This window comes from Mirounga angustirostris, unplaced genomic scaffold (assembly GCF_029215605.1).
Source record: "Mirounga angustirostris isolate CCGP_5_RB_7025 unplaced genomic scaffold, mMirAng1.0.hap1 SCAF_6, whole genome shotgun sequence".
In the NCBI taxonomy this organism is placed as follows: domain Eukaryota; kingdom Metazoa; phylum Chordata; class Mammalia; order Carnivora; family Phocidae; genus Mirounga; species Mirounga angustirostris.
In genome coordinates, this window is record NW_026991714.1 from 1,726,685 (window position 1) to 1,752,808 (window position 26,124).

At 61.9% G+C, this 26,124-nt stretch overlaps 1 protein-coding gene across 15 annotated transcripts in view; it reads right to left on the reverse strand.

Moving 5' to 3' along the window:
• Positions 1 to 1,074: 1,074 nt before the first annotated feature.
• ARHGEF2 (Rho/Rac guanine nucleotide exchange factor 2) overlaps positions 1,075 to 26,124 on the reverse strand; it is a 36,722-nt gene continuing 11,672 nt past the window's right edge. For 3 of the 15 annotated variants that reach the window (XM_064593704.1, XM_064593703.1, XM_064593712.1), the window contains 23 exons: positions 15,748 to 15,892; positions 13,746 to 13,813; positions 13,392 to 13,455; positions 12,715 to 12,844; positions 12,400 to 12,509; positions 12,159 to 12,305; positions 11,459 to 11,709; positions 11,189 to 11,314; positions 10,702 to 10,819; positions 10,268 to 10,516; positions 8,680 to 8,756; positions 7,753 to 7,922; positions 6,617 to 6,712; positions 6,462 to 6,529; positions 4,941 to 5,138; positions 4,463 to 4,582; positions 4,302 to 4,369; positions 4,141 to 4,176; positions 3,901 to 3,951; positions 3,312 to 3,764; positions 2,945 to 3,128; positions 2,359 to 2,397; positions 1,075 to 2,213 (listed from right to left, as the gene is read on the reverse strand). In XM_064593704.1, coding sequence (XP_064449774.1) covers positions 2,140 to 2,213; positions 2,359 to 2,397; positions 2,945 to 3,128; positions 3,312 to 3,764; positions 3,901 to 3,951; positions 4,141 to 4,176; positions 4,302 to 4,369; positions 4,463 to 4,582; positions 4,941 to 5,138; positions 6,462 to 6,529; positions 6,617 to 6,712; positions 7,753 to 7,922; positions 8,680 to 8,756; positions 10,268 to 10,516; positions 10,702 to 10,819; positions 11,189 to 11,314; positions 11,459 to 11,709; positions 12,159 to 12,305; positions 12,400 to 12,509; positions 12,715 to 12,844; positions 13,392 to 13,455; positions 13,746 to 13,813; positions 15,748 to 15,892 — 3,042 coding nt within the window. In that variant the 3' untranslated portion in view covers positions 1,075 to 2,139. Of the gene's footprint in view, positions 2,214 to 2,358; positions 2,398 to 2,944; positions 3,129 to 3,311; positions 3,765 to 3,900; positions 3,952 to 4,140; positions 4,177 to 4,301; positions 4,370 to 4,462; positions 4,583 to 4,940; positions 5,139 to 6,461; positions 6,530 to 6,616; positions 6,713 to 7,752; positions 7,923 to 8,679; positions 8,757 to 10,267; positions 10,517 to 10,701; positions 10,820 to 11,188; positions 11,315 to 11,458; positions 11,710 to 12,158; positions 12,306 to 12,399; positions 12,510 to 12,714; positions 12,845 to 13,391; positions 13,456 to 13,745; positions 13,814 to 15,747; positions 15,893 to 22,718; positions 22,880 to 23,138; positions 23,260 to 26,124 lie in introns of those variants that run through there. The other 12 variants (XM_064593714.1, XM_064593711.1, XM_064593705.1 and 9 more) reach the window with 12 other exon arrangements.

The following is a 26,124-nucleotide window of genomic DNA, read 5'->3' on the forward strand; positions in this document are numbered from 1 at the left end:
AGAGCCACGTCAGAAGAAGGTGGGCAGCATGTCTCGGGGTCGAGGAGTGGCAGAGGGACAGTGCTGGGGATACATCAGTGCTGTCCCCGTGAGCTGTGGGCTTCTCCACACCCGCCCTGGGCTCTGTGTCTCCAGGTTCCCGCGTCTCTCCTGACCGGCATCCTTCACCAGATCTGTGACCACGTTGGGGGAGCCTGCATTCCCCTTTCTTGGTCTGAGTGCTCGACTCACCCACCCACACGGTGGTCCTCTCTCCACTCCACCCTGGAGGGGGTCTCAGCTTCCAGCTGACGTGGCAGACAGCTGCCGAGCCACATGTCCGTGAGCTGGACGCTCGGTGCTCCGGAGGGAAGTGGAGGCCGGCGCCTGCCTGGCTCGGCTACCCTGGCCGGGCAGCCTTCCCGATCCGTACCGGCCCACCGCCCAGACCCGGTAATGGATGAGAAAGCACCTGCCGAAGGCCGGATGCCATGGGCGGGTACAGGAGGGAGGTGCGGGCGGTCCCCAAGCCCGTTCCCCGGCTGATTGCAGTTCCTCTCCCCCGTGGAGGTGTGTGTGTGCACGAGTGTGGACCGCGTGGCCGCCCTCCCTCTTCCCCTCCCCCAGCCGCAGGGGGGTAGTAACCAGAAACAGGAAGTGAAATGAAGCAAAACCAAGAACTGAAACCGCCCTAATCTCTCACCCAGGGCCCCTGGAAGAGGCTGCCCCAGGGCTCTGACACTAAAGACCGAGGGCAGAGTGGGGTCTGAATCTGAAAATGAAGGACTCTGGGGAGAGGCCAGCAGGAACTGGGCCCACAGGGGAGGGGAGGGGGCCACCGCTGACGCCATTTCTGAGCAGGGCATGCAAATGAGGCCGAGACCAGTTTTCTAATTCTGGACTCCCCAGCAGCCCCTGGAACCTAAGTGACCTTCATTTTGGTCCCTGGATCTGTGGACATCGGCGCCAACAAGAAGGGCTCGAGGCACTTTCTTCTGGGAGGGGCCTGCGTTGGGGGAGGCGGCCTGTTCCTCCCTTGGGGGCGACAGGTCCAGCCCGTAGGGCAGGCAGGGCAGGCAGACATCGAGACAGCACTTCGTGGGGGTCCAGGTCTTTAATTTTCCCTGCTTTATCTTTTCTTTTCTTTTTTTTTTCTTAAACAATCAAATGGGCAGAAAATGGCTGGGGCTGGTGGGCACTGGGGGGCCACTGGAAAACCCCCCAATTCACGCTGAGGCTTCAGTCATGGTTGCTGAGGTGGGGATGAGGTCAAGGTTCACAGAGATTTCCCAACTCACCCTACAACATGTTTTCCAAACGGCTGGAGGAGAGGTCAGAGTAGGTCCCCCGTTACTGCAGATGAGGGGACGCCGTTCCCCCCCCCCACCCCTCAAGCTCTTCTGATAAGCAGAAATAGAAGGCTGTGATTTCTAATTGCCTACAATCATCTCTTAAAAATACAAAACACGTGCAGCTGGCTTTGGTACAAAAAAGAAAACAACAACAAAAAACATTCTGGTCCCGTGGGCTTTCCCCTCACCCCCCAACAGAGCCATCGTGGCCCCCTCGACCTCTACTCCATTGCCTCCGACTCCGGGGAGCCAGGCTGTCTCCCTGGGCTCTCCAGCGAGGATGGAGAGAAGGGAGAACAGCAGTTAGCGGGGGAGGGGAGGGGGCACGGCCGCCCACAGCCCTTCCGGAAGGGTCTGGCGGCGCAGCAGCCTCTCCCCAAAGACGGTGTTGCTGGGGAGGCGCGTCGGGGCTAGAACCCAGCGGCCGCGGGGTTAAGCCTGATAAACCCCAGTAGTGTTACAGGACAAGGCCCCCGATCCCTATGGCTTGGTTCCCGTGTCCCTGGTCCTCTAAATCTCCCCACTCCCTGTGTAACTAATAAACAATAAATAAATAAATTTTCCTAAAGTAGAGGGAAGAAGGCATGAAAACGTGGCATCTGCGGTGTAGCTCCCGGATGCCAGCAGGGGGCACTGTGGCCCAAGCCCTGCAGCTTCCCGGGGGCCGCAGGTGTCCGAGGAGCCCAAGAGCTGGCAGGGGGTCAGCAGTTCTTTTGAATGTGCCCTCGCCATTGGCAGGTTGCAGTCCCCAAGGTCCGCGTCCCTCGCTGTGTTCTTCCTGGGGGCACCGGACGGGGCAGGGGCCCCCTTAGCTCTCTGAAGCCACAGGCTCCCCGTCGCGACTCTCGATCTCTTCCGGGATGTCCTGCATTCGGGTGAAGTCTGAGGGGGGACGGGCAGAGTTAGCGGGACGGCACAGGCTCCCCCGGGCAGCTGCACCCCTGCGCCAAGAGGACCCCATGGCGGCCCAAGCGGCGAGGCGGCGGGGCAGGCCCGACCGCAGAGCGAGGCCCGCGCCCACACCTGCCTGCTCTGGATCCTCCCGACGACAGAAGGTACCCTGCGGCTAGGAACATACAAAACGTAAGTCACACTAGCTTTTGGTTATTTTGTATTTCTTGAATCTACTGTAAGAACGCTGACAGTCTTAAAAGTTTCTCTTCCTTAGAAATCTACGTTTAGGGGCCCCTGGGGGGCTCAGTCGTTAAGCGTCTGCCCTCGGCTCAGGTCATGGTCCCAGGCTCCGGGGATCGAGCCCCGCATCGGGCCCCCTGCTCGCGGGGAGCCTGCTTCGCCCTCTGCCTCTGCCTCTGCCGCTCGCCCTGCTTGTGCTCGCTCGCTCGCTCGCTCGCTGACAAATGAAATCTTAAAAAAACCCGGCATCTACTTGCCAAGGTTGGCATCACAGACTTACTGGAGCGGCTCCCACATTCTTTGCTTCCCGCAGCGCTCGGCTGCCCGCTCAGCTCCGGAAGAGGCAGGACGTGCGCCCTGCGTGCCCCGCGCCAGACTTACAGGTTCCGTAGCCCTCGGCGGTGACTGCGGCCCCCCAAGTGCCCCCCGCACCAGCACACACGGCCGCGGGCGGCAGCCCACGTGCACGGGCGCCTCACCTCGCGGACTGTGGGGCGGGGACAGGCGGCTGCCCCCCTCCTCCTCGCTGCCCGTGTCCGCGTCGCTGCTGTCCTGCAGCCGCTCGTCGGGGCTGCCCAGCTCCTGTCTGTCTCGGTCCTCAAAGGGTCGGTGGACAGAGCGAATGGTCACAGACAAATCCAGGCGGTCGTGGCCTCGGCTGGGCTGTGACGGGCCGGCGGGAAAGGCAGCGGGCCAGGCAGTGAGCTGGGCCGGGCGCCCCGCCGCCGGCCCTGCCCGCTCTGCAGCCGCAGCCTGGCGCCCCGGGCCAAAGCCCCGCCGCCGCCGCCCGCCCGCCGGCCCGCCGGCCTCGCGCCCTCCCGGCTCGGCGCCCCCGGGCTTCCTTACCTGCGGGGGCGTGAAGCTCAGGTACAGGGCGTCGCCCGCGGGGAGGCTGCGGCGCCGCGGGTCCAGGGGCCTGCGGGCCCAGGGGGCCTCGGCCGGGGGCGGCTCGCTCTGGCCCAGGGCGGCCAGCTGCCTGCGGGCCTCGTCGGCCTCCCGCTCCAGCCGGGCGCGGGCCTGCTCGCTCTCGCGCAGCCGCGCCTCCAGGCTGCCCGCCTCGGTGGCGCGCTCCTCGCCCAGCCGCCGGCAGCGCCGCAGCTCCTCCTGCAGCAGAGCGTGCTGCCGCTGCAGCAGCGCCAGCTCGGTGGCCTGCTTGTCCGGCGCCGCGGGGGCGGGCCCGGCTCGGCCGGCCTCTCCGTCCCGCGAGTTGGCAGAGTTGGCGCGGGCCAGCTTCTCCCGCCGCTCGGCGCCCTCGGGGAGCCGCGCTTCCACCAGCGTGTCCTGCTGCGCCACGGCCGCCTGGGGGCGTAAGGGGCCCCGACGGGCGTATCGGAACCCGGCTCCCGGGAGCTCCGGCGGGGAGGGCCCCGACGGCGCGAGAACAGGCCGCCCCGCTCGCTCCTCCCCTGCCCATGCTGGCGCCGGCCCCGCTGACCTGGAGGCCGTGCAGAAGTCCGTAGAGATTGACCAACCGCTGTAACGCCTCCTGAGGACAGAGGAGAGGGTGGGGACAGGGCCCAAGCCTCAGGATGGGAGAGCTGCCCAAGGTGACCAGAGGTGGGTCCAGACACTCTCAGACGTCGACTCGCCCGACACCACCCCTCCACACCGGGCCGATTTCTCAGCCACAACACCCTCCCTCTCATTCGGCTACACCAGCGGGTCCCCACCTCACCTCCTGGGGGGCTCTCAGCTGATTTCCATTCCGGTCCTGCAGAGAGAGGCAAGGATGGGGGAGTCGCAGGCGCCCGTCCCCCACAGCTCTGTGTCAGGGGTCCACAGGCCAGCTGCCCCTTCCCGCCCTCTCGCCAGCCCTGGTACCTCTTGCAGACCCACCTTCTGGCTGGAGTCTGAGTCGGTTCTGCAGAGCTCAATCGAGCCATTGAAGGTTCTGGGCTCACCATCTGTGGAGAAGGGAAAGGACAGGCTGAGCTCACGTCCTCAGGGCCTGGCCCCTCCCTCCCACCCACCACCGTGGCCCCAGCCCAGGCACTCACTGGCAGTGACCCCAGGACTCGTGCTACCGCCGCCATCCTGGTCCACGGGCAAGGCTGGTTCCCGGGGTGTCAGGAGCAGTTCTACTCCAGGCCCCACCAGGAGGTCTTTCAGACCCTCCACTACGGGGAAGGGGGGGAGGTAAGCCCAGGAGCCACAAGGAACCCTGCAGGGAACGGCAGGGCGCCTTCCACCCAAGGCACGCGTAACAGTCAGGCGCCCAGGGGCCCTCACTCATACCACCGCCCACAGGGCAGAGGTCACTGAAGGGCGCCGAAGGGGCAGCACAAACGTATGCAGGACAAGGCGTCAAACAGTAGCAAGGACTGTGCCTCCCCCGCCCTCCCCCCACCTTCCCCACACCTGGCGCCCCAGGGAGTGTATGGACACTGGGGCTGTGTGTGTCCACGTGTAGTCACGTGTCCCTATTCTGTGAGGCCAAGTGGATGGCCCTGGACTCCTCCCTCGGGGCTCCCTCACCCTCACGGATGGCATCCTGCAGCAGCCGCTCGCCACGGGGGGACTCCAGGGACTCGGAGCGGAAAAGGCCCCTGGGTAGGGCGGGCAGGGTCAACCCACCACCATCCTCCTCCACCTGGAAATGGGTCATTTCGGCGAACAGCCCGACCTTCTCCTGCAGCAGCTCAACCAGGGCCTGGTCTTTCTGTTGCAGCTCCACTGTGGATACGGAACAGGTGAGCACACGGTGGGGGCGGGGGGAGGCAGGGCGGTGTTATGGGGGGGCGCAGCCAGAGAGCCGTGCTGGAAGGGTGGCCCAAGGGCCTGGCGGCCACGGCTGCACTCAACATAGTACTTAATTCTGGATTTCTGGCATTTACAAAAAAGAAAACACTTTTTTGGGGAAAAGTAATACATGAACTTTCTTTTTTTTTAAGTAGGCTCCATGCCCAACATGGGGCTCAAACGCATGACCCCGAGATCAAGAGTCACAGGCTCTACTCACGGAGCCAGCCAGGCGCCCCTGGACTTTTATTTTAAAAGCAAAACTAACATGATCTGTGGCCAGAACTGCAGATGCCCACCACTTTCATTCTCCCATCTTCCTTTAATTGGAGAGTCCCTACAAATTTCATCTGGGCATGTGGCTGCCCAATTAAACCTGACCTGCAGCCAGACATTGCCATGGGACTAAACTGTGGTCAACAGACATGACTGTCTCTCCGGATTGGCCCTTTAAAGAAAAGGGTATAGAGGCACCTGGCTGGCTCAGTCAGTGGAGCGTGTGACTCTTGATCTTGGGGTTGTGAGTTTGAGCCCCACCTTGGGTGTACAGACTACTTAAAAATAAAATCTTAAGGGGCACCTTGCGGGCTTAGTCAATAGAGCATGCGACTCTTGAGTCCAGGCCCCACATGTAATATGTTTTATATTTATATATATAAAATATAAATTTTATATATATAAATAAAATAAAATACAATCTTTAAAAAAGAAAAAAAAGGGTATAAACTCTCCCTGTTCCCTTCCACCTCCCTGCTAGCTGGGATGCAGATGTGATAGCAGGAGCTAGAGTAGCCACTTTGGACAGGGAGGTGGGGAATCTTTATGATGAAGATGGCAGAGGCGTACCGACTACCCTGTACTTCCCACTTGTGGACTATAGAGAAACGATCTTCTACCTTGTTTAAGAAACTGATTTTTGTTGGTCTTTTTGTATAGCAGTTAGTTCATACTCTAATAAAAGTAAAAAAAGTAGATTAATGTCTCAACCCTGGTCTTCCCAGCTCTCCTTCTAGAGACGCCACACACACACACACACCTACCACATGTGACACATACCCGACCCCCATTATTTTTACCCCAGAGGTAGCACACATCCTCTGTTGTGTTAAACCTGGCTCTTTTTTCTTCACAGTACATTCTGGTTATGGGTCTGCATCAGCCCTCCCCAGCATTGGCACATTTCAACCAGTTCCATCGTATTCCATCATCGCGGGGACGTATTATAAATTACTTAAAGAGCTCTGTGGGTGGACTCACTCTTGATTCGGCGCAGGTAAGCCTCGTGCTCTGTCTCAATCAGGGGGAAGTCCTCTCTGGATGGGCACCTAGAGAGGTCACAGGTTGGGTGGGGTTGAGAGATCAGGAATCAGCCTCCTTCCTGAACATGCTCGGTGCCTCCCTGTAAGACTCACCAGCCCCAAGCCCTGGCTTCACTCACTCCCGACCCCCTGCTTTTCTTCACACCCATCATCCGAATTTCCCGGTGCGTGTGCCTCTCCATGGGCCACCTGCAGGGGTTGCACCACAAGGACGGTCACTACACCCTCGGCGCGAAGCAACCTGGGCCCAGATCCAGGCCCCACTATTCACCCGGTGGTAGCCCTCTACTTCTCATCTGAAAAATGGGTATGATGTCACTCTTCCTCACTGGCTTTTTTTTTTGTCAGGATTAAATGAAAAAACATAACAATGCTTTGAACATGGCAGAAGCTTGATACATCGATTACAGAGTATTGATTATAATTTTCACAGTGACAGACATTAATACTGTTAACAGAGAGGCCCCCATGGATCTACTGCCAATAGGACAAGTACTTGGCATGGTTTTCCTAGAACAGGCAAGGTCATACTTTGGCACGCATTTCTGAAAAATTTGTTCCAAAGTCTAAACTGCAGAAGTAAAAAAAAAAAGTTTACATGTTACAAAGTGGAGAAAATCCATTTCTAAAAGATAAAAAAATTGACAAGTATCCTGATTGCGTTTCTTTTTTTTTGGCATAATCTTCAAGAATCCGTTTTGAACGCTCTACGTGCATTTTCCTTTTTTCATCAAAAGAGACACACAGTCGAGGGCCTCAAATCCTACATACGTCCCCCAGAAGCTCGAGGTTGGCTGCCTTATTAGCATACGGAACGGTTTCCTTCTTGCCTCGACCATGGGGGTTTCACTCTAGTTTTAATGACTTCATTCCCTTGTTCATTTGTTTTTAGAAAATAACGGTAAAATGCAACATGATCCAAGTAACTGCCCACTGCCTACAGCCCGAGGTGTTCCTGCCCATGGGAGGGCCCTGCTGGTCGGCAGGCGAGCCACCATGGGACGGCCCCAAGCGTCCCTTTGCTTGCCAGCTCACGCTCCTGAGAGGTGCTCGGGGTTGTCGCGGCACAAACACACAGGATATGCCGGCCCAGGTGACCTCTCCCGCCCCGGGCCACCGTGCTCCTCCCCCAGCCCCTGCCTCCCCCTCTGAGCCCTGGGTTCTTTCCCCAGGGAGTGCTGTGGCCTGGGGCCCTAAGCTGCAGGATCCCGGGGGCCATGCACACTCACACGCGCACACTCTGCTGAATGACTCGGATCCAGGTGCTCCGGTCATCCCGGGATGCCGTGTGGACCTCATACATCTCAGGGGGTGTGGCGCTGATCAGAAACATCCCTTTCTCCTGGTTGGCGATGTCTCGCACAATTAGATTCTGCAGTGATACCACCGAGGGCTTGTCCTGCAGGTCAGAAAGGACTGACTCAGCCTGGGAGCCCTGACCTGGGGTATCTGGGTTTTCGGTCTTTCTGCAGTGCCCGAAGGACTGAAGAGACTACCTGCAATATAAATTTAGAGCCCCGGCACTGGTGCGGCCAGAGGGCACTTGGGAGCACATGTGACCTGACAAGTTAACTGACATTAAGGTTTATCAGGGCGCCCAGCTGGCTCGGGCGGGAGAGCGTGCGACTCTTGATCTCAGGGTTGTGGGTTCAAGCTCCACGTTGGGGGTAGAGATTACTAAGAAAATAAATAAACTTAGGGGCGCCTAGGTGGCTCAATCGGCTAAGCGTCTGCCTTCGGCTCAGGTCATGGTCCCGGGGTCCTGGGATCGAGCCCCGCATCGGGCTCCCGGCTCGGCGGGGGGTCTGCTTCTCCCTCTGCCGCTCCCCTGCTCGTGCTCTCTCTCTCTCTCAAATGAATACGTCTTTAATAACAGTAATAATAACAAATAAATAAACTTTAAAAAACACACACATTAAAACAAAACCTTTAAGGTTCACTTTCCTCATCGACAAACGGGATCACAGGGGGCCCGCGTCGACGTGGAAGTGCCTGCACACAGCGTTAGCTGTTTCTATTCCTCCCAATATCGTAGCGACGGTTATGCTCGTCGCCACTTGGCTCTGGGGGATTCTCGGGTTCTTTCTGGCGTGGCAGAAAAGCAAGCAGAGCCCGTGACACTGGTCTGTGCTGAGACAGGAGGAGGAAAATCTCACCAGGGCGGGAAAGATGTACTTCTGGTCCTTCTCCTGCAGAAACAGCAGCACGTCTGTCATCAGCAGCATCAGGACGTCTGGCGGGAGAGTGGCCAGCATCAGAGGCCTGCGCAGCCGCCTGCCTCGTCCTCGGGGGCCAGGCCTGACGACTCTGTGCCCGGCCTCTCTTCCCTCTGGCTGCTTCCTCCTCCGTTGCAGCCGCCCACCCGCCCGTTCCCACAGCTCAGAAACGCCAGGGGGAGAGGGGCCTGCGCGCACATCAAACAGCTTCTCGGCCGGAGAAGACTGGAGGCGGTCACCGGTGCATCCGAGGAAAACCCTCTTCGCCCAGCTGAGGCCGTTTCTTAACCGGGGGACCACAGACCCCAGGCGTGTCCACTGCTGGGTCTCGGGGGCTCTGCAACCTCCCAAAGCTGCATAATTTTACGTAGTAACATAACACGCACATGTATTTTTCCCGGTGAAAGGGTCCAGAATTTTTGTGAGAGTAAAAAGCGTTCCCAGAGCAGGAGGGGCCGCCCTTTAAATGCCATGCCTCGCCGCTGACAGAAGGGCTTTCCGGCGACCTGACCTGAAAGCCCCTGCCCGCACCTCCCGGTGCTCAGGAGGCAGGGGACAGTCAGGCTTCACAGCCATCCCTCCCACAGCTGAATAATCCCACCCCCCCTCGACCCCAGAGGCCTCCTTCACCGTCCTTCTCTGCCCCACCTTCCAGCTGCTCTGCTCCTGAGTCCCGCACTTTAACACTGGGGGGGACACGGACAAAAGGTCAAGTCCCTAAAACCCAGAGGTCACAGTCAAGAAAACACATGCTCACCCTTTGACCTTGGAGATCTTACTAAACTGTGGGCACACAGAGGGGAGGGCTTTTGCTAAACGCTTCAGAAATAAAGCTCTCCAGCCTTGCTATTTTTAACCCCCACGGTTTATATTCTTAGCTGCTGCGTGGGAGGGATGGGAAAGAGAGAAAGGGATGAAGGAAGGCGCCGGTAAAGCGCTGCCATCCCCCAGCCCATGGAGGGGGGATTTCATGACATGGGAAGGCGGGCTCAGGCAGCCTCAGGCCTGGGGAGCAGTTTCACTCTGGCCCTCATTCCTCACGCCCAAAGCCGAGGCCTGCTACTCTCTTGGCCTTGCTTTAGGTAGGAAAGACATGGCCAGTGCGATCTGGGGAGAGAGGCCGGGAAAGTGGGCCCCCCGCCCTGGTCCCCTCTGCTCTTTTCTCTCTTCTCCATCCTGCCTGTCCTTCGCCGGCTCAGTTCCCTGCCCTGGGCCTTCCTGGCTGTCTTCCCGAAGCCCACTCTGCAGCCCTGCGAGCTGCCCCACTCTAGTCCCCTGGTCCTGGAGTTTCTCTGTCTTCCTCATCAAACTCGTAGCTCTCTGGGCACGCAAGGACTCATCCTGACAGGGAAGCCCTGTGTGGCCCATGCAGTGAAATACAGAATTCGGACTTTGCTGCAACAGAGAGCTGCATTTCCCTGCCCCCGGGCCCCAGATGTCGGGCTGCAGAGAGAGGGCCCACAGGATGGATGCCCCCCCCCACATCTGGCGCTGGGCTCCCGCCTGGCCCGCCACACTGACCGCCGACCTTTGAAGCGGCCAGTTGCTGTCTTCCAGAGCAGGCAACCATCGTGGATAAGCTTGCGCCGCAGAAGCTCCTCTCGGCCGAACGGGCCCTTGCCAGGCACCGGGGCCTGGGCCCGAGGGTCCATACGGTGGTAGATCTCCTGCAGGCGGGCTCCCTTCTCCAGCTCGTGCACATCCTGGTCCACGTTGGACAGCAGCTCCTTCACCAGCCCCAGTGCCGTGGTCAGGTCCTGGCGCTCCTCCTCCGTCCCTGTGCCGAGGGCCAGCATGAGGCCCAGCTAGTCCGCTTCCATCCCGCCCCAGTTCCCACGGTGTCCGGATCCCATCGTCAGAGGTGGGCCCGGGCTCCACGGCTGACCCTGTCCTTTCCCTGGGTCACCTTTCCTCACCCCAGAGAGCCCTCCCCGCACAGCCGTGCCCGGCCGGCTCCCTCACCGTGGGAGTGCTGCAGGATCCGGTTGATGAGCACCGGGTACTTGGTGATGCGCTGGGTCACCAGCAGGATGCACTCTTGTACCCCATGCCTCTTGAGCACGGCCGAGCGGGTCACCTTCTACAAGGGCAGAGGTGGGGCTCAGGGCCAGCGTGGGGCCGGGGGCGGGGTGCACGGCAAAGAACACGGCCCTTGGAGCCTAAGCTCTGGAGACGGCCCTAACTTGGCTGCTGACCTCCCGCTGGCTTGGGTGACCGTATCTGGAAATGGGGAGCACTGTGCCCCGGGTTTACTACGAGGACCAACCAGACAAAGAAGTGAACAGGGATTATGGCTCGCTCGCAGGGATTATTGTTGACAAGTGCCACAGGGGTTGGTGGGAACCTGGCCTTCTGGTGGCGGCAGCCGCCATGCCCCCCAAGAAAGAGGAGGCGGGGTTTGGGCCACTAGGGGTGGCTCTGGGCGCGAGCCCTGCAGAGGTCCACTCACCCGGATGAACTGCTGAAACCTTTTGTCGCGGGCATACAGCTCCTTATAAAGCTTTAAGGCCTTGGTGTGGCGGCTGCAGAACTCCGAGTAGGTCTTACGCATCTGCTCCGCACTGGGACCTGAGAACTAGCAGTCGGGGTGCCGGGCTGGGTCAGCATGTCCCTCAAAGCCACACCCTACCCCCGGGACCCCCTCCGGCCTCCTGCCTCACCAGCTCCCGCCTCCGCCCCCAGACTCCGATCACACCTTTGCCCTTGGGTCCGGCCTCACCTGGGTGATGAGCAGGTCACCCAAGCGATAGATGACGAAGTTGCGGGTGCTTCCAGGGCACAGGGCCTGGCGTCGGCGCTCTAGCAGCTGGCTGAGGAAGCGCGTGTGGATGTCACTGAGCTCATCCGCGCAAGGGAACAGCCCCTGCACCAGCCCCGGCTCGAGCTGCAGCTCTTCCAGCATCCCCGTGCGGAAGAGGCGGGTCATGATCTTCAGCGTCCGCACGTGGCGCAGCTCCGTCTGGATGAGTTCTGTGGGGCGACAGCTCGTTGGACCCGACTGTGCCTTGGCCACACTGGTCGGCTCGGCGGGGGCCTCAGGGCTCGTGGGAGGTTCCTAAGGTCCCTTCCAGGGTGACATTCTGCATTGGTATGGTCTTAGATGATTCTTTAATCATGTTTTCTCTTTACGCTCTGCCATCGCAGGCTGTAAGCTGTTTGCGGCAAGAACCACGTGTCCCCTCACGTCCAGATTTCCCACATGGTGCCAGGCGTGGAAGAGGCCGGGAGCAAAGGCGGAGAGCCGACTTGAAGGAAGGGGTAAAGATGGGGCCTGGGAGACCAAGAGCCCCAAAAGGCGGGGGCCTTATGGCAACTCGTGGGCTGGAGGCAGGGGTCTTGGAGGGGGGAGCCCTGGCTGGAGGAAGGTTACAGACAACTGGCCCTGGCTAGCAAGAGCAGCATGGGTGGTCTTGGCTCACCGTAGATGACATCCTGCTGCTTCATCACCTCCTTCTTCTGCTGCTGCAGGAAGCTGCTGTCCACGGCCAAGCTCCACGAGTCGGCTGCGAAGTCCCTCTCGTCTGTCTCAAAGTCACTCATCAGCTCGCTGTAGAACACCTCTGCACCTGGACGTCAGCAGGGCCCACGGCTGAGCCCGACTCTGCTCACTGGGTCCCGCCCCGCCCCGCCCCCCGCAGGCCTCCCCGGGCCGGCCGTCACCTTCATCCATGAGGGACTCCACGGACAGGGCTCGGTTCCGCATGTTGAGGGAGTCTGTGGACTGGGACAGGATTCGGCGCAGCCCCAGGGGCGACTCGTCACTGAAGTGTCTGAGGGAAGAGAGCCTGTGTCACCCTAATGCGGGGGACAGACCCCTCCCCAGATGGGGAACCGAGGCTGGGGTCTGAGGGGCACGCACCCTGAGTCCTCCTTCCCTGTCGATGGTTCTGAGCTCAGGGACGGGAACGACCCCCCAGGCCTCCTGGTCCCCACTGCCTGCCCCCCTGGCTGTCCCTTCCCCAAGCAGAGGCTCACCCAGCGATGTTGGTGGTGGAGACACTCTTGGCTAGCGACAAGGAGGAGCGGCCGCGGCGGGAACCTAGCAGGGATTGCCGGAAGCTGTCGGAGGGGTAGATGGCAGAGCTTGGCCGCTCCCGGGGGGTGGCTGGAGTGGGGACAGCGAGCAGACAAACGTCAACGCTGCTGCTTCCCGCGATCCAGGCCTCCCAGGCTCGTGGACTGGAAATGAGGCCTCCTCTGCCACCCCACCCCCGCCGGGCCGCTAGTCGAGGAAAGTCGAGGAAAGGTCACGGTAGCGCCACCTCGTAGCGCCACCTCGCACTCGTGCGCTTCTTCTAACGCGCTCCTGTCTCATCTTGTCCCCGAAACAAGCCTATGAGCACACTGAAGCTCAGAAAGTTAGGGGACTCGTCCAGGGTGACTCAGCTGGTGGCGGAGGGACTCAGACTCCGCTCATTGTGCAGCACCAGTCAGCAGTGTGCCCGCTCCGTCGGCCAGCCAACCCTAGCCTCGCCCCCGCGGGAACTCTGCCCTGCCCCCGGAGAGGCTGGACATCCCTGAGGGGCCACCATGCACTTCCAACCGAGGGGGGAGGGCGCCGTGCGGGGAACGACCTGCGGGGGGCAGCAGAGCCCGCAGGCTGAGAGGCCTGGGGTCCCGGCCGGGGTCTCCTGCGCGCCCCCGCGACTCACTCTTACTGCGGAGGGAAACGGACTGCAGGGCGGTGTTGTTCTTCAGCAGGGCGGCTTTCTGCTGCTGTGGGATGGAGCAAAAGAGACACCAGGGACAGGTGTCGCGCATGGTCTCCCCGACGGGCTGGGGCAGGAGCTGGGCGGCCGGCCCCTCGGGAGAGAGCCGGCACCGTGGCCACGGGCATGAGGGTGGCCGAGCCCCGCGCCAGGGGATGTGTCCCGAGCAGCAGGCCGGCCGCAGGCCCGAGGCCTGGGGTGCAGGGTGTGGGCCCGCACAGTGAGGCACGCGGGTGAGGGTGAACGGCAGGGTCACCGCCCGGTCCCCAGCCTGCCGCCCGCCGCCCGCCGCCTCACCTTCTGCTTGACCTTGGTGCAGTTGGCCAGCGTGTCTTTACAGCGGTTGTGGATGGTCACGTTGCAGGCTGGGAGGGCGGGGGAGAGAGGGTGAGGGGGGCCGGGCGGCACAGGACGGGGCATACCCACGTGCACACACCCGTCTGCCCCCGGCCACGCCGTCTGGGACGCCCCCTTCCCCGGCCCTCCCCACGCCTCCTCCTCCCCCTTCCTTCCAGCAGGAAATCAGGCGAGGGGCAGAGGAGGCCATCCTGACTCATTGGTGACCTGAGGGGTGGCCCGGAGGGAAGAAGGGGTTCCTGGCTGCCAGAGACGAGCTCAAGGAGCACAGGGGTGGTTGAGAGTGACAGATGGAAGAGGACGCCCACGGGACAGAAGCAGGCGCAGAGCAGCTGGGGTGGGGGCCAGGGGCAGGGGGGCGGTTTGCACCCCCGGAGCACCTAGCACGTGGCCCACAGTTCCTTGATCCTGACAACCCTTTGGGGGTCGATTCAAGGATCTTCATTTTACAGATGAGGGGCCCGCCGCCTGGAGAGCTCAGACAGCCCCCAGCGCCCCCACCAGAGGCCAGGCAGCTAGTGGTGCAGCCGGGACTGAAACCCCGGCATGGCTGCGTCCGGAGGCCAGACTCTTGTTGCTGGGCCACACGTGCGCCCACGAACCGTGGCCAGGCCTAAGCAATTCAAAGGCTGCTGGACCCGGCGCTGGAGCAGGGACAGACCCTGCCCCGTCCTTCCCCAGAGCCTCCTGGCCTTCCCCGCGGCTCGGCTCTGACCCCTACCTTCCCCCCGCTCCAGGCCTGGGGCAAACCCACAGCCCCCACACTCTGTCCACCACGGGGTAGGAGAGGAGGAGTGGCCAGGCCTTGGCAGTGGGGCAGCTGGCTGTCCCTGTCCCCAACGTGCCTCGCCCTCTCCCTCTCCTGCTCCCTCCGCCGCGTGCAACAACAGGAAACCCTGCGACTCCTGCAGACAATACCCAGCAGCAGGCTCACTTCCACAAATACAAGGCGGGCAGGGTGGGGTGAAGGGGAGGACTGGAGGGGGCTGGGGCTGCCCCACTCCCCTAGAGCTCCCTTCTTCTACCCCCAGCGCTTTCCACCTGCTCTCAAAATAGCGCTTGCCGCCTGCCTCCCCGGTTCCCCTGGCAACAAGCTTCCCGCTGGGGAGCTCTGTCAGGTCTTGGGGGATCCAGCCTGGGGTTCCCTCTTCATCCTCCTAACTCTGAGATGGGTCGTGAGGAAGCAGGGAGACCTCCCTGGCTCTCCAGCTGCGCAGGGACCGAGAGCCGGAGCACCGGTCGCAGACCTCAGGGGGCCACAGACTGGGGGGCAGGGGCCTTCTGTGCTGGCAGGCCGGCATCCTAGGGAAGGAAGACTGCCCTGCTCAGACTCCTAAATACGGGGCTGCCCTCCGAGGTAGGCGAAGGTCAGGAGCTCCGACCGCTAACCCCCAACGCATACATTCCTGCTGTTCTCCCTCTTTCTCACGGTCTGTCTGTCACACTGGGAATCTGAGACAGAGGGTCCTAATCCCATCCTCTACTCCAAACTGCAGAGACAAGCATTTCAGGCTCCACCCAGTCAAGAGAAAGGGAGGGGCAAGGGGACCCTCGAGTCCTGACCTTCCAGTTCTGCCCAGGAAGACAGGCAGAACCAGGTGCAAGGCCGCGGCCGGCCACCGCCCCCCCTCCACCAGCAGGACGTTCCTGATCCTTCTCCAAGCAGTTCCCCTAACCCTCAGCAGCTGCTCCGGAGCCGGGGGACACCCAGCGGACAACAGCTGCAAGGGGTGCCACCCCAGCCCCCCCTCCCCTGACTCCCCTACAGCCTTGCTGTGCCCCATGGAGGGAGGAAAGGGAGCGAAGGATCAAGCATCTGGCCTGGGGCCCTGCTGGGGCTCCAGGAGAGTGACCCTATGGATCCAGGGCAGAAAGGACAGATGGCAAGGTTAGGGTCAGTGGGCACCGAGTCAGAGTGACATTCAGGATCCACACAACCTACTTGGGCAGATGAGGGCCTCCTTGGCCGTGATGCTCTTGTTACAGGCATAGCACATGGTCATGCCCGAGACGGAGATGGTGGTGAAGAGGTGCCCGTTGGTATAGCGGGCATCCTTGGCTTCCTTCATCTTCTCCTTTTCCCGGGTCTGTGGAAGGGGTGGGAGAGACAGGAAGTGAGGCTGAAGATGCCAGGTGCCCGGGGTGTCCAGAGACAGGCGGAGGGCAGAGGCCAGGGGGTGATGCCGGAAAGACACCCCTTCCCAAAGAAGGGCCTGCCGCAGGGTGTCAGAGGCAGCTGTCCGAGGGGGCCCGGGCCGGCCCCTGACCTACCTGGCCCCGGCGGCTAGGCTGCCTCCTGTGGGCACTCATCTCCCCGGCTCTAGCCCGGCGTCCTCCCTGCACCTCCCAGCCCTGCTCTGCTCGCCCCCAGGCTGCTGTACGCTCTCCTCGGAGCTGGGGGAAGATGCGCAGAGAGGAGGGGGAGCGGGCGAGGCAGAGGGTGCCAGCTCACCAGCGCTTTCAGATCTAGAGGAGTTAGCTGCTCTTATAACCATGACAACGGGTGTTGGAGCCGGGCTCCGCAGTCACAGTGGGGGGGCCAAAGAGCCCCTCAGTAGACCCGCTGGAGGCCGGAATGCCTCTGTTGCCACCCCCAACCCAGGGGTCAGGATCCCAAACCACCAGGGCCCCTATGGGAGGCTGGACCTGGCTTTGGTCTCTCCGAGGAAGGAAACTCAGCCCACGGGTCTCCTTCCGGCAGGAAGTCTGACTTGTATTCCTCATGCTACCCTCAGAAACCCGGGTGAGCTCCCACTCCTCCCGCTCACCCGGCTCCCATCCCGAGTCCTTTCTGGCCTCTACCCTCTGTCCTCCGGCTGCAACACCCTTCTTTGGGCTCCAGCCTCCAGCAAGAGGGGGCACAGAGTACCCCAGAACCTCAGAGGCTGGGGGTCCCCATCCCTGCCGCCCCGGCAGCTAGCTGTGGGTCAAGTCATTTCCCCCCCTCTTCTCTGTCCCCCAAGAGCCTGAGAGGGCGTGGGATGCCCTTCTTCCCACCTACTCCAGGACCTTCCTCGGCGGTCACCTCAGACCCTTGATGTCCCCCCAGAGAGGGTAACCAACAGGACAGGGCTGGCAAGAACACTCCCCACCCCCTGGACTTCCGAGCTTCCCAGGAACAGAGCGGGATCCAGATTGCTGATGCGGAGAGCAGGAGCCCCAGGGTGGGGGACACTGGCTGGGGCCCTGGGGAGAGCCCTCGGCCTGGGCCTGACTTGGCTCCCCCACACGAGCAGCTGAGAGGCTGGTGGGGAAAACCACACTGGGCTGGTGCTAGGCGGGCACTCTGTGCTCTGGGCAGAAAAGGGAAGTATGCAGAAGCTGAGTCAACAGTGTGGGGGCCAGAGGGCGCTGGGCCACAGTGCCCTGAGGTCTCTGGGCGGGGAGGGGGCGGGGAGGTCCTCTCTCCCCTGGCTCCAGGCAGAAGCTCAGAAGCTCCAGCTTTGTCTGCTGATAAGCAAAGCCTGGAGGTCTTAGGGTCTTTCCCCACTTCCATCCCCTACTTCTCCCCTCTCCTCCTCCTCTTCCTATTTCCTAGTCTCCTCCCCTCCCCTCTGCCTTCCCCTTCTCACCTCCTCCCCCAGTGGCTTCCCTTACTGCCCATGGCCTCTCCCTCCTGACCTCCCCCCCTACAGCCCACTCCCTCCTCCCCGCCCAGGCCTGGTTAGGGAAGCCCAGCCTTCCAGCCCCAGCCTCCAGTGTTCCAGGCCTCCTTCCTTCTACTCTGGTACCAACCTATCTGGCCACTAGAAAATTCTCCCTTTGGTCTAACTTCCATCTGTCTTGTTCCAAATTATAGCTCCTTAGAAGATCAAATCCCCTTCTGAATGACGGGGGACCTCAATGACCAGGTCCCAAGGTCTCTCCTCACCGCCACAGCCCCTCTCTCCTGTCCTGCACTCCCAGCCTTCTCTAGGACGCAAATAACTCGGAGCTCTCACTATGCTTGCATTGGAAGCATCGGACCAGCCAACATGGAAGAGAACACGTCTGGGTCAGGGTGAACTCCAGAAGGGAGGTGCTGAAGATCGGCCCTAGCTGCTCCAAGTCCCCCCCCCCCCCCCCGCCCTCGGCCTCCTGGAGACTCACCTGGGAAAGAGGGGGGAGGAGGAGGGAGGGCGGGGGCAGCCAGAGCAAGAGTGTCTTGGGCCCTTCCCTCCCTGGTGTCCACGGCCCACAGAGGACCCGGGGCTCTGGGCCCAGTCTCCCCTGCTCCCCACACTCAGCCTCTCGCTGAGGGACCCCCCCCGCAGCCGCAGCCGCAGCACGCCCCCCCTCGGCCACTGCCCGGCAGCCACGGCCCTGGCACTGCCTAGCGCTATTGTCCCCGCGCAGTCTGTGCCGGCCCCAGTGCCCGGCCGGGAGGATGGATGGACGCAGGACCGGCCACGGGGGCGGGGGGGGGTGGCTGCTCCCGAGATGCAGTGAATGGGCTTTGCTTGGTTCTGTCCTACTGTCTTCCAGGCATTCTTAAGATGGTCCCGCTGGTCTCCTACGTACCTGCCCACCTGCAGGACAGCACTTCACCTCCATGCCCCAAACCCCGCAGCGAGACACGGGCCTGATGCCCAATGCACACCGGCCACCCCCACCACTCCGAAGCCCTTCCTGCCCAGTTCAGTCCTGTCCTGCCCAGCCAGCGTCCAGACACTCCTGCTCACAGGGCCTCACGGAAGCTTCTCCAGCTGCATCAGGAAGCGGTGAGGAGGGCGTTCAAAAGCACCTGGCTCGGCAGCCCATACAACAGGCAGTCGGCGTGCTCTTGGAAGGGAAGGCAGGACGGGTGGAGGACGGACGAGGGACACAGGGTCCCAGCAGCACCCTCGCCCTGCGCCATTAAAACCCCGTCTCCCCATCTCACTCCTCCTCTGCTTTCTATGAGCTTAGGCCCTGGAGGGTTTCCTCCGGAGGCCAGAAGACGCCAACCCAAGCCTTCCCTCCATTGTCCTTCTAGATCTTGGTCACTTTGGGGAAAGAAATTCGGGTGAAGGGCAGAGGGCACTGTAGCTGGCGGCCCAAAAGCTCCGGGGCAGAGGCAGTCTGCCCCCTAATTGGCACCTTACCTCCCATGTGAGAAACATGGAGAAGGTAATGCCAAAGCCTGGCTTCCTGGGCTCCCCGGCGGGCAGCAGGGATGGCAGAGCCCCCCCCGGAGGGCCAGTGCCAGTCCCTGCAAGGCCCAAGCTCTCAGCAGTACCTGCTCCTCCTCAGGGACGTCCACACCAAGACCGCGGGGGGAGTCACGAGGTGCTCAGAATCACCTCTGCTCCCGCTGAAACTCACAGCAGCCCCTTCCCCAAGATGCTGAGGCCTCTGCCCGGTGACCAGAGGGCCCCCGAGGGTCCCACTGGGGTTGCACTGGGATTCAAGCCACCTGCGGCTCAGCCCCTGACCCGCAGGGGTGCAGTCATAGGCTGCGAAGGGCCCTGAGTCCTGGGGATGAGCTTTGGGCTGGGAACTGGGGGGGGACAGTGGGTCCCCGGCCACGGGACTGAGAAGAGGGCTTGGGATGGCCTCAGCCAGGCTCTGTTCCTGCATCAGCTTCCAGGGACAAGACGAAGGCAGCAGGCCAAGGAGAAGGTGGCCAAACGGAAATGCTAGCACCAAAGCCAGAAACAAACACAAAAAGGCACCGCTGACACACAAAGGCACTTAATAAATACTCGCGTGATGAATGAGGATGAGCCCCAGACAATGGGGGTGGGTGCACTGGCAGGCAGAAGAGGGGCACTAAGGGCCATGGGGAATAAAATCAGGCCAGGGGCCCTGAGACCCAGGCATCCTGGCCCCCAGCCTGCCCCCTGCCCGGCCACACCTGTCAGGTCAGGAGAGAGACAGCAGAGGGGCGGGGGGAGGGCGAACAGACGGGCATTTGTGCCGGCGAACAATAGCTACCAGGACTCCCTGCCCTCCTGGCACAGGGCAGGCCGGCTGGCTTGGGAGGGGGCAGCTGCTGCCGGCACCCCTCCCCCAGGAGACGCAAACAAACCCAGAAGGGTCCAGGCAGCTCCTCTCGTCCATTTCTCTTACCAGCTCCAGACGCCCTGACCTATCTGCTCGCTCAGGCTCCTAGTCAGCCCTCAAACCAGACACGGAAGCTAAACATGGAACTACTTCCAGAAAGCACGAGCCCCTAATCTGGTGACCACCACTCAGAACAGTGACCCGGAGCATCTGGGGACAGACAGACACACACACCGGACACAGGTCCCACGCGTGCATGGGAGTCACACATTCACATCTGTCCCCTCCCGGATCCAAGGTCGGTTCCAGGCCCCTCTCTCAATCCTCTGCTGAGCCCAGTCGGCCCTTCCCCAGACATGAGCAAACCCCTGCAGCACTCAGTGACTTGCCCCCCTCAGCTCCGTCCCAAACCTCCATGGCCCCCAGCATCTCTTCCTGTGCCCCTACAAGCTTCAACCTCCTAGGGACCCCCAGTTCCTGCAAAACTTCCTGGCAAACTGCTAGGCCTGCCAACCCCTCCCTGCTCGCCCACCCCTCCTCTCCAGCTCCGCTCCTCTCCCAGCCTGTCCTGCACACAAAGCCAGCCACCTCTCCTTACTCAGAACAAAGAAATCGCCTCTCCCTCTCTCCCACTCCACCTGCCCCACACACTCCAGGGTCGGGGTCCTGGAGACTCCACGGGGACCCCAGCCTCCAGAGCCATCCTGGAGGTGCCCGCTAACCCTGCTCCTAGACAGGAAAGGACCCTTTGTTCTGAGAGATGTGAAGGTTAGGATTTGGGGGAGGGGGGAAGAGCCGGGGGCCAGAGGGAAAGGGGCCTGTGGGGTTTGGACCTGGGAAGGTAGGAAGCAGAGCAGAGAGAATGAGGAGTGGAGAGGAAGGGGTGACAAGATGAGAAGCGTGGGGAGGGGGCCACACAGTCAGCCTTGGTGAGGATGGGGAGAAGGGCTATGCTCCCCCCAAATTTCTCCTTCTCTAAGGAGGCTCCCGGGTGTCAGGCAAGGAATGTGCCAGGGGCGTGGGCTCAGGGCTTGGTCTGACCCATCCTTCCAAATAGGTAGCAGGGGAGACCATCTTCCTCAAATAATCTCATTTCCAGCAGGGCCCCCTCTACTTCCCACCACAGTATAAAAAGAAAGGAGACAGCTGGTGTGCTGGGGGAGGGGGGAGGGGGGATCCAAGGTTTGTTGGCCAAGCACCAACTCCCCCCTTCTGTAACCACAGCTTTCCGGAGGCGGCCCTCCCCTTCCGACCAACCCAAACCGACAACCACCCTCCTCCAGCGGCGCTTTGCCCTCAGATCCACCCACTCAGCCCCCCCAACCCCCCACTCCCCAAACCAAGGCCGGCTGGACAGAAAGAGCCAAGCTTCCGGAGTCCCGGGCCCCCCACCACTAAAAAGACCAAGGCATGAGGACCCAGGTATCTGGCCCCCCAGCTCCTCCCAATGAAAAAAGATCCCAGTATCTACCCTCCCAGAGCCCCTCTCTACACCCCTCTCCAGGTCTGCCCCCCACAGCTCCCTCTTGGCTTTCCTTTTTAGGGTGGAACCAAATTTCCGTGGTTTCGGAAAAACCTCTCCGCCCCCCCCCCCCCTCCGGGCTCTACTCCAGGGTCTCAGCTCAAACGGTTGAAAAATAAACAGACTTTCAGGGCTGGGGCCTGGCGCGGGCAGGGGTGAGAGGAGCCCAAGCAGAGCGCAGCTAGGCTGCCGCCCACGGCTCCAGCATACTTCCTGTCTTAGGCCCTACTCAAGTCCTTAGTTGCTTTCCTGTTGGCACAATCTCATCCCAGCCCCTGAAGGAAAAGTTCCAGGATGGAATCTCTCCCAACTTAGCCTCAAGACAGGTAGCCAGGCTAGGAGCTAGGAGGGAGGTGTGGGGAGAGCTTTCCACCATCTTCCGGGGCTCCCAAAGGGTACTGCCCCCTTTCCGGGAGAACAGTGGTGGTGACAAGCACAGGCAGGGACCCAGGGCAGGGCACGGGGGTCAGAGGGAAGCCAGAGATTAAACCAGCCGTTGGTGGGGTCCTGGCCCTCCTGATGATGGGTACAGTGTGGGTGCCCCGGCAGCTGAGAGGTGCCCTCCGCATGCACCAGCACTCCCAGCTCTAACTTGTGCACCTACACCTCATTCCCTGGGGTCTGGGGTGTGCAGAGGTCATGGCCTTTGACAGTGGGCCTGGGTACAAAGAAGGGATAAAGGATAGTTGGGAAGGAGTGAGGGCCAAGGATAATTATACCCCAGGCTCTGGAAATGGTAGGTGAATGGGTCCCAAGACAAGCGATGAGAGCGGGGAAGAGGAGGAGGGTCAGAGGCAAAGTGCCGGCGGGCGGGTCAGCCTAAGGTTTCACGCCGGGAGAACAGGGTGCTCAGAAGCCGGCGGGCCAGACAGGGTCGGGGACCTGAGACCCCCTGTTCCAGAAACAGGTGTGCTCAGGGCCCCTAAGGGCGGAGGAAAGTGTCCCAGCGACACAAAGACCTCTGCTCCCGGAGCCTGAGGGTGACCGCTCGGGGAGGAAGTGCGTGGTCCCTCCGCCGTCCCGACCCCAGCCACCCGCCCACCCGAGGGGAGAAGTGAATCACAGCTGGAAAGTCCATTTGCTGGGGGAGGAGGGGCTGACTTTTGTCTCCGGGAGGGGGAGGGGGGGGCCGCGGCGGCGGGGCAGGCGGGAGGAACCGGGAAACCGGCCCTGCCGGGCCCTGCGCCGGATGACGGGGACAAAGGGGGCCGACCACGCCGGCGACCGCGGGGCGCGGGGCGCGGGGCCCCGGGCCGAGGGGTGCCCACCCGACCACACGCGCGCCTCCCTCCTCCCGCCCGGCCCCTGCCCGGAGCAACTTTCTTCCCGGGCGGCAGGGCCGGGCGGGGGCTGGGGGGGCGACGCGGCGCGATCGGTGCGCCCCCGGCACTCCCCCCCCCACCCCGGCCCGGCCGCCCCGAGCCCACCTTGCTCGCCAGCTCCCGGCTCCGCTCGGTCCGCGCGCGTGTGAGCGACTCGATCCGAGACATGGTCGGGGCGGCGGCGGCGGGCGGTCCCGGGACAGGAAGGTGGCTCGCGCGCGCGGCCCCGCGCAGTTCCTCAAACGCGAGTCTGCCCGCGGGCCCGGGGGCGGGGGCCCCCGGGCCGGGCCCGGGGCGCTGGCCGCCGCCCGCCCGCCGCCGCCGCCGCCGCCGCCGCCGCCCCGCCGGCCCCGCGCGCCCTGCCCGCGCCGACCTCGGCCCGGGAGCCCCGCGGCCCCCGCCCCGCGCGCTCTGCAGGGAGCCCCGCCGCCCGCGCTGCCCGCGCCGCCAGGCCCCGCTCGCCGCTGGGGGCAGGGCAGGGGGGAGGGCGGGGAAAACCAGGGGAAGCGAAAGGCCGGTCTTTACCGGGCGTGGAGGCGAGGGTGCGCGCCCGAGAGCTCTCCCACCAGCACCCCCCGCCCCGCCCCGCTCCGCGGCCGCTCCCGGCCCCGCCCCGAGCCCCGCCCCCTTCCCCGCGGGCCGTGAGGCCGGGGAAGTCCTTCCTTGTGTCTAGCCCCGCTTCGCTCCGTTGCCGCTCACGCCGGAGCCAGGAGACTAGACACCGGCCCGCCCCGCTGCGGGGCGGTTGGGGTCTGGCCAGTCTCTCCCCAAGAGGCGGGGTGGAGCGGGGCATTCTTTCGGGGCCCTTTGCCGCAGCCTGAGCCAGCCTCCACCTTCGCTGCGTTTCCTGATGCTCGGAAACTCCCCCCCCCCCCCCCCCCCGCGCCACACTAGAACCATTCACATTACAGTTCATTTCTGCCTCTCAGGCTCTCCCATCTCTCTGGAGAGCCTTGGGACAGAGCATCCTGCGTGCGCGCGGTCCTGCCCGCTTCCGGCCCCCGCAGGTGTGCGGGGAGGGGGGCGAGGAGGCCCAGCCCAGAGCCAGCGGCTCCCGCCCCGGCTGCAGCAGCAGGTTCCCAGCCCAACTCAGCACTCCCGTAGGTGCCAATTTTAGCCTCTGCCACTATTCTGGGCTCCATGCCTCACCACTGGCTGAGCTGGCTGGGCTCCTCACCCCCCAGCATCACCCCCACACTGCTCCTCTAGCCTCCCTCCTGCCTCACAACTCCATCACCTTCTTCGTCACCCGTTCCACTGTTTAGGATCCGTGCGGAGCAAAGACCAGAAACAAGGAGAGGGGACCGACCATTCTAGGCTGGATGGACATTAGAAACAGAAAAGGACTTTCCCAGGGCCAGGAGGGAGGCTGGTTCCTCCAGGCTTGCACCTGCAGGGGAGACCTTACGGGAAGGCCCTAGGAACTCCCCCAGCCAGTAATCCTGGCCCGGAACCCCAGACTTAGCCTCCCCGCAGTCAGCAGGCAGGGCTGAGGAATGTACTAAATTTAAAAACAGACAACCAGAAGCCAGAGTCCCGGCCTCCCGGCTCCGCCCACTAGGGGCCGGAGACCAGGGATGGGCCCAGACCTCAGCTTTTCTCCCAGGCCTGGGGTGGGAGAGTGCCACAGGCTAAGGATGGAATCTTAAAAGGCCATACTGCAGTCTGGGCACCCAGTGGGCGGACTGTGAGGCCAGGACCGGAATCCCACGGTCTGGGAGCTCTCAGGCCCCAGACTCAGAAAAAAAGCAGACCTAAGGTTCCCGCCTTTTTCTGCCTCCGCCCCCATCTCCCAGCCTGCCCCTCGCCCCATGTCCACCTCTTCCCATTAGGAGATGAGTGGCCAGGCAGGGGTTTGGGGGTGGGTACATAAACCCGTCCACCTTGAGAAACACCTGGACTTTTCCTGAGCTAGGCCTGCTGCCTGACTTAATATTCATCTTCTGTATCCCTGGGAACACCTGCAAAAGCACACCACTTGCATCCCAATCCCTCCATCCCCACCCCACTCCTATCCAGTGATACTTCCCAGATTTTCAGAAATTATTTTTTTAGATACCCCTAAACAAAAGGCAACCCTAATTTCTGCCAGAATCTAAAAGTAGCCACCACCAGAGCAGGCGTCTCTTGATCTTGGGCTGAGTTCAAGTCCCATACTGGGTGTAGAGATTATTTACAAATAAAATCTTAAGGGGTGCCTGGGTGGCTTAGTCCGTGGAGCCTCTGACTCTTGGTTTCGGCTGGGGTCATGATCTCACAATGGGATCAAGCCCTGCCTGGAGTCTTGCTTTGGGCTCCACGCTCAGGGCGGAGTCTGCTCAAGATTCCCTCTCCCTCTCCTTCTCTCTCCCCTTCTGTCCCCCTTTATTTATTTAAAAATAAAATAAAATAGCTCATTTAACTTGACAAATGTGTTCCGCGCACCTCCTGGGTGGAGAGGCCATCCCAGGCAGGAACCTGGTGTCAGAGTGTTGGCAGTAGATGGACAGTTAGAGTCCCAGGGATAGCCAGGCCCAAGAGCTACAGTGCCCACGAGTGTGTGCTCTTTTCACGGCTCTGGGCCTTGTATATTCCAGGACAGGAAAGACTGAAGCATGACTGACTCCAGGGCCCATCCCTCCCAAGATGGTGGAAGAAGGGAAGAGAGGGGAAAGCGGGCTAGGTGAGGTTTGTTGACAGGCGTGTGAATGTCAACTCTCTGGGTCTGCAGCACAGCCCCGCCTCTGAATAGCTGGGGGACCGCTAAGTTATCTTGTCTGCAAAATGGAAATTGAAACACTTATCTTTGCCAGAGTGTTATAAGAATGAAAGGAGATGACCTCTGGAGGAGTGTTTTGTCCAGCGTGCTGACTCTAGTCAAATAGCAAGGAATAAGCCACTTCCTCTCTCACTGCTGGACTTCTGTCCAGCCGCACCCCCCTGGTGTTTACCTGCTTAGGAGCAGTCCTGCATGGGGAGGAGGGGCGGAGGGGGCTGAGTGGGGCAGGCACACACACTCGTGAGTGGGGGGAGGACTGGACCAGAGGCCCAGGCGAGGAAGGGCCAGTGCAGCAAGGTCCTGACTCACTCTGGCTCTTTCCTGCTGCCTGTCGGGCCCCATGCTGCCCACATCCCCCTTCACCCGGCGATTTTACCCCTCACCAAACTTGGGCCACGGGTGGGCAGATGCAGACCCCTGGGGATGGGGATGGCCCCTGGGCGGTGCTCACTTCCCCTGCCAATTCCCACTGCAGGCAGGGAGGGCAGCTCCTGCAGCACCCTTCACCGAGCTGGGCCAGCTCCCGGGACATTGGCCTCCGACCCCAGGGCTCCTCGCTGCCTGGTTCCCTAGAGAGCTCGGCTCTTTCCTGCCCACCCCCCCCACCCTTCCCCCACCCCCAGCTTTAAGATTCTCTAGCTGCTCCTCCTCTTCTCAGACTGTGTGGTCCCAGGCCTCAAACTCCCCAGTGTGGCCTGTGGTGAGCAGGTGCTAACAACCGGGTTTCATCTCTGCCTTCCCAGTGCACGAGAG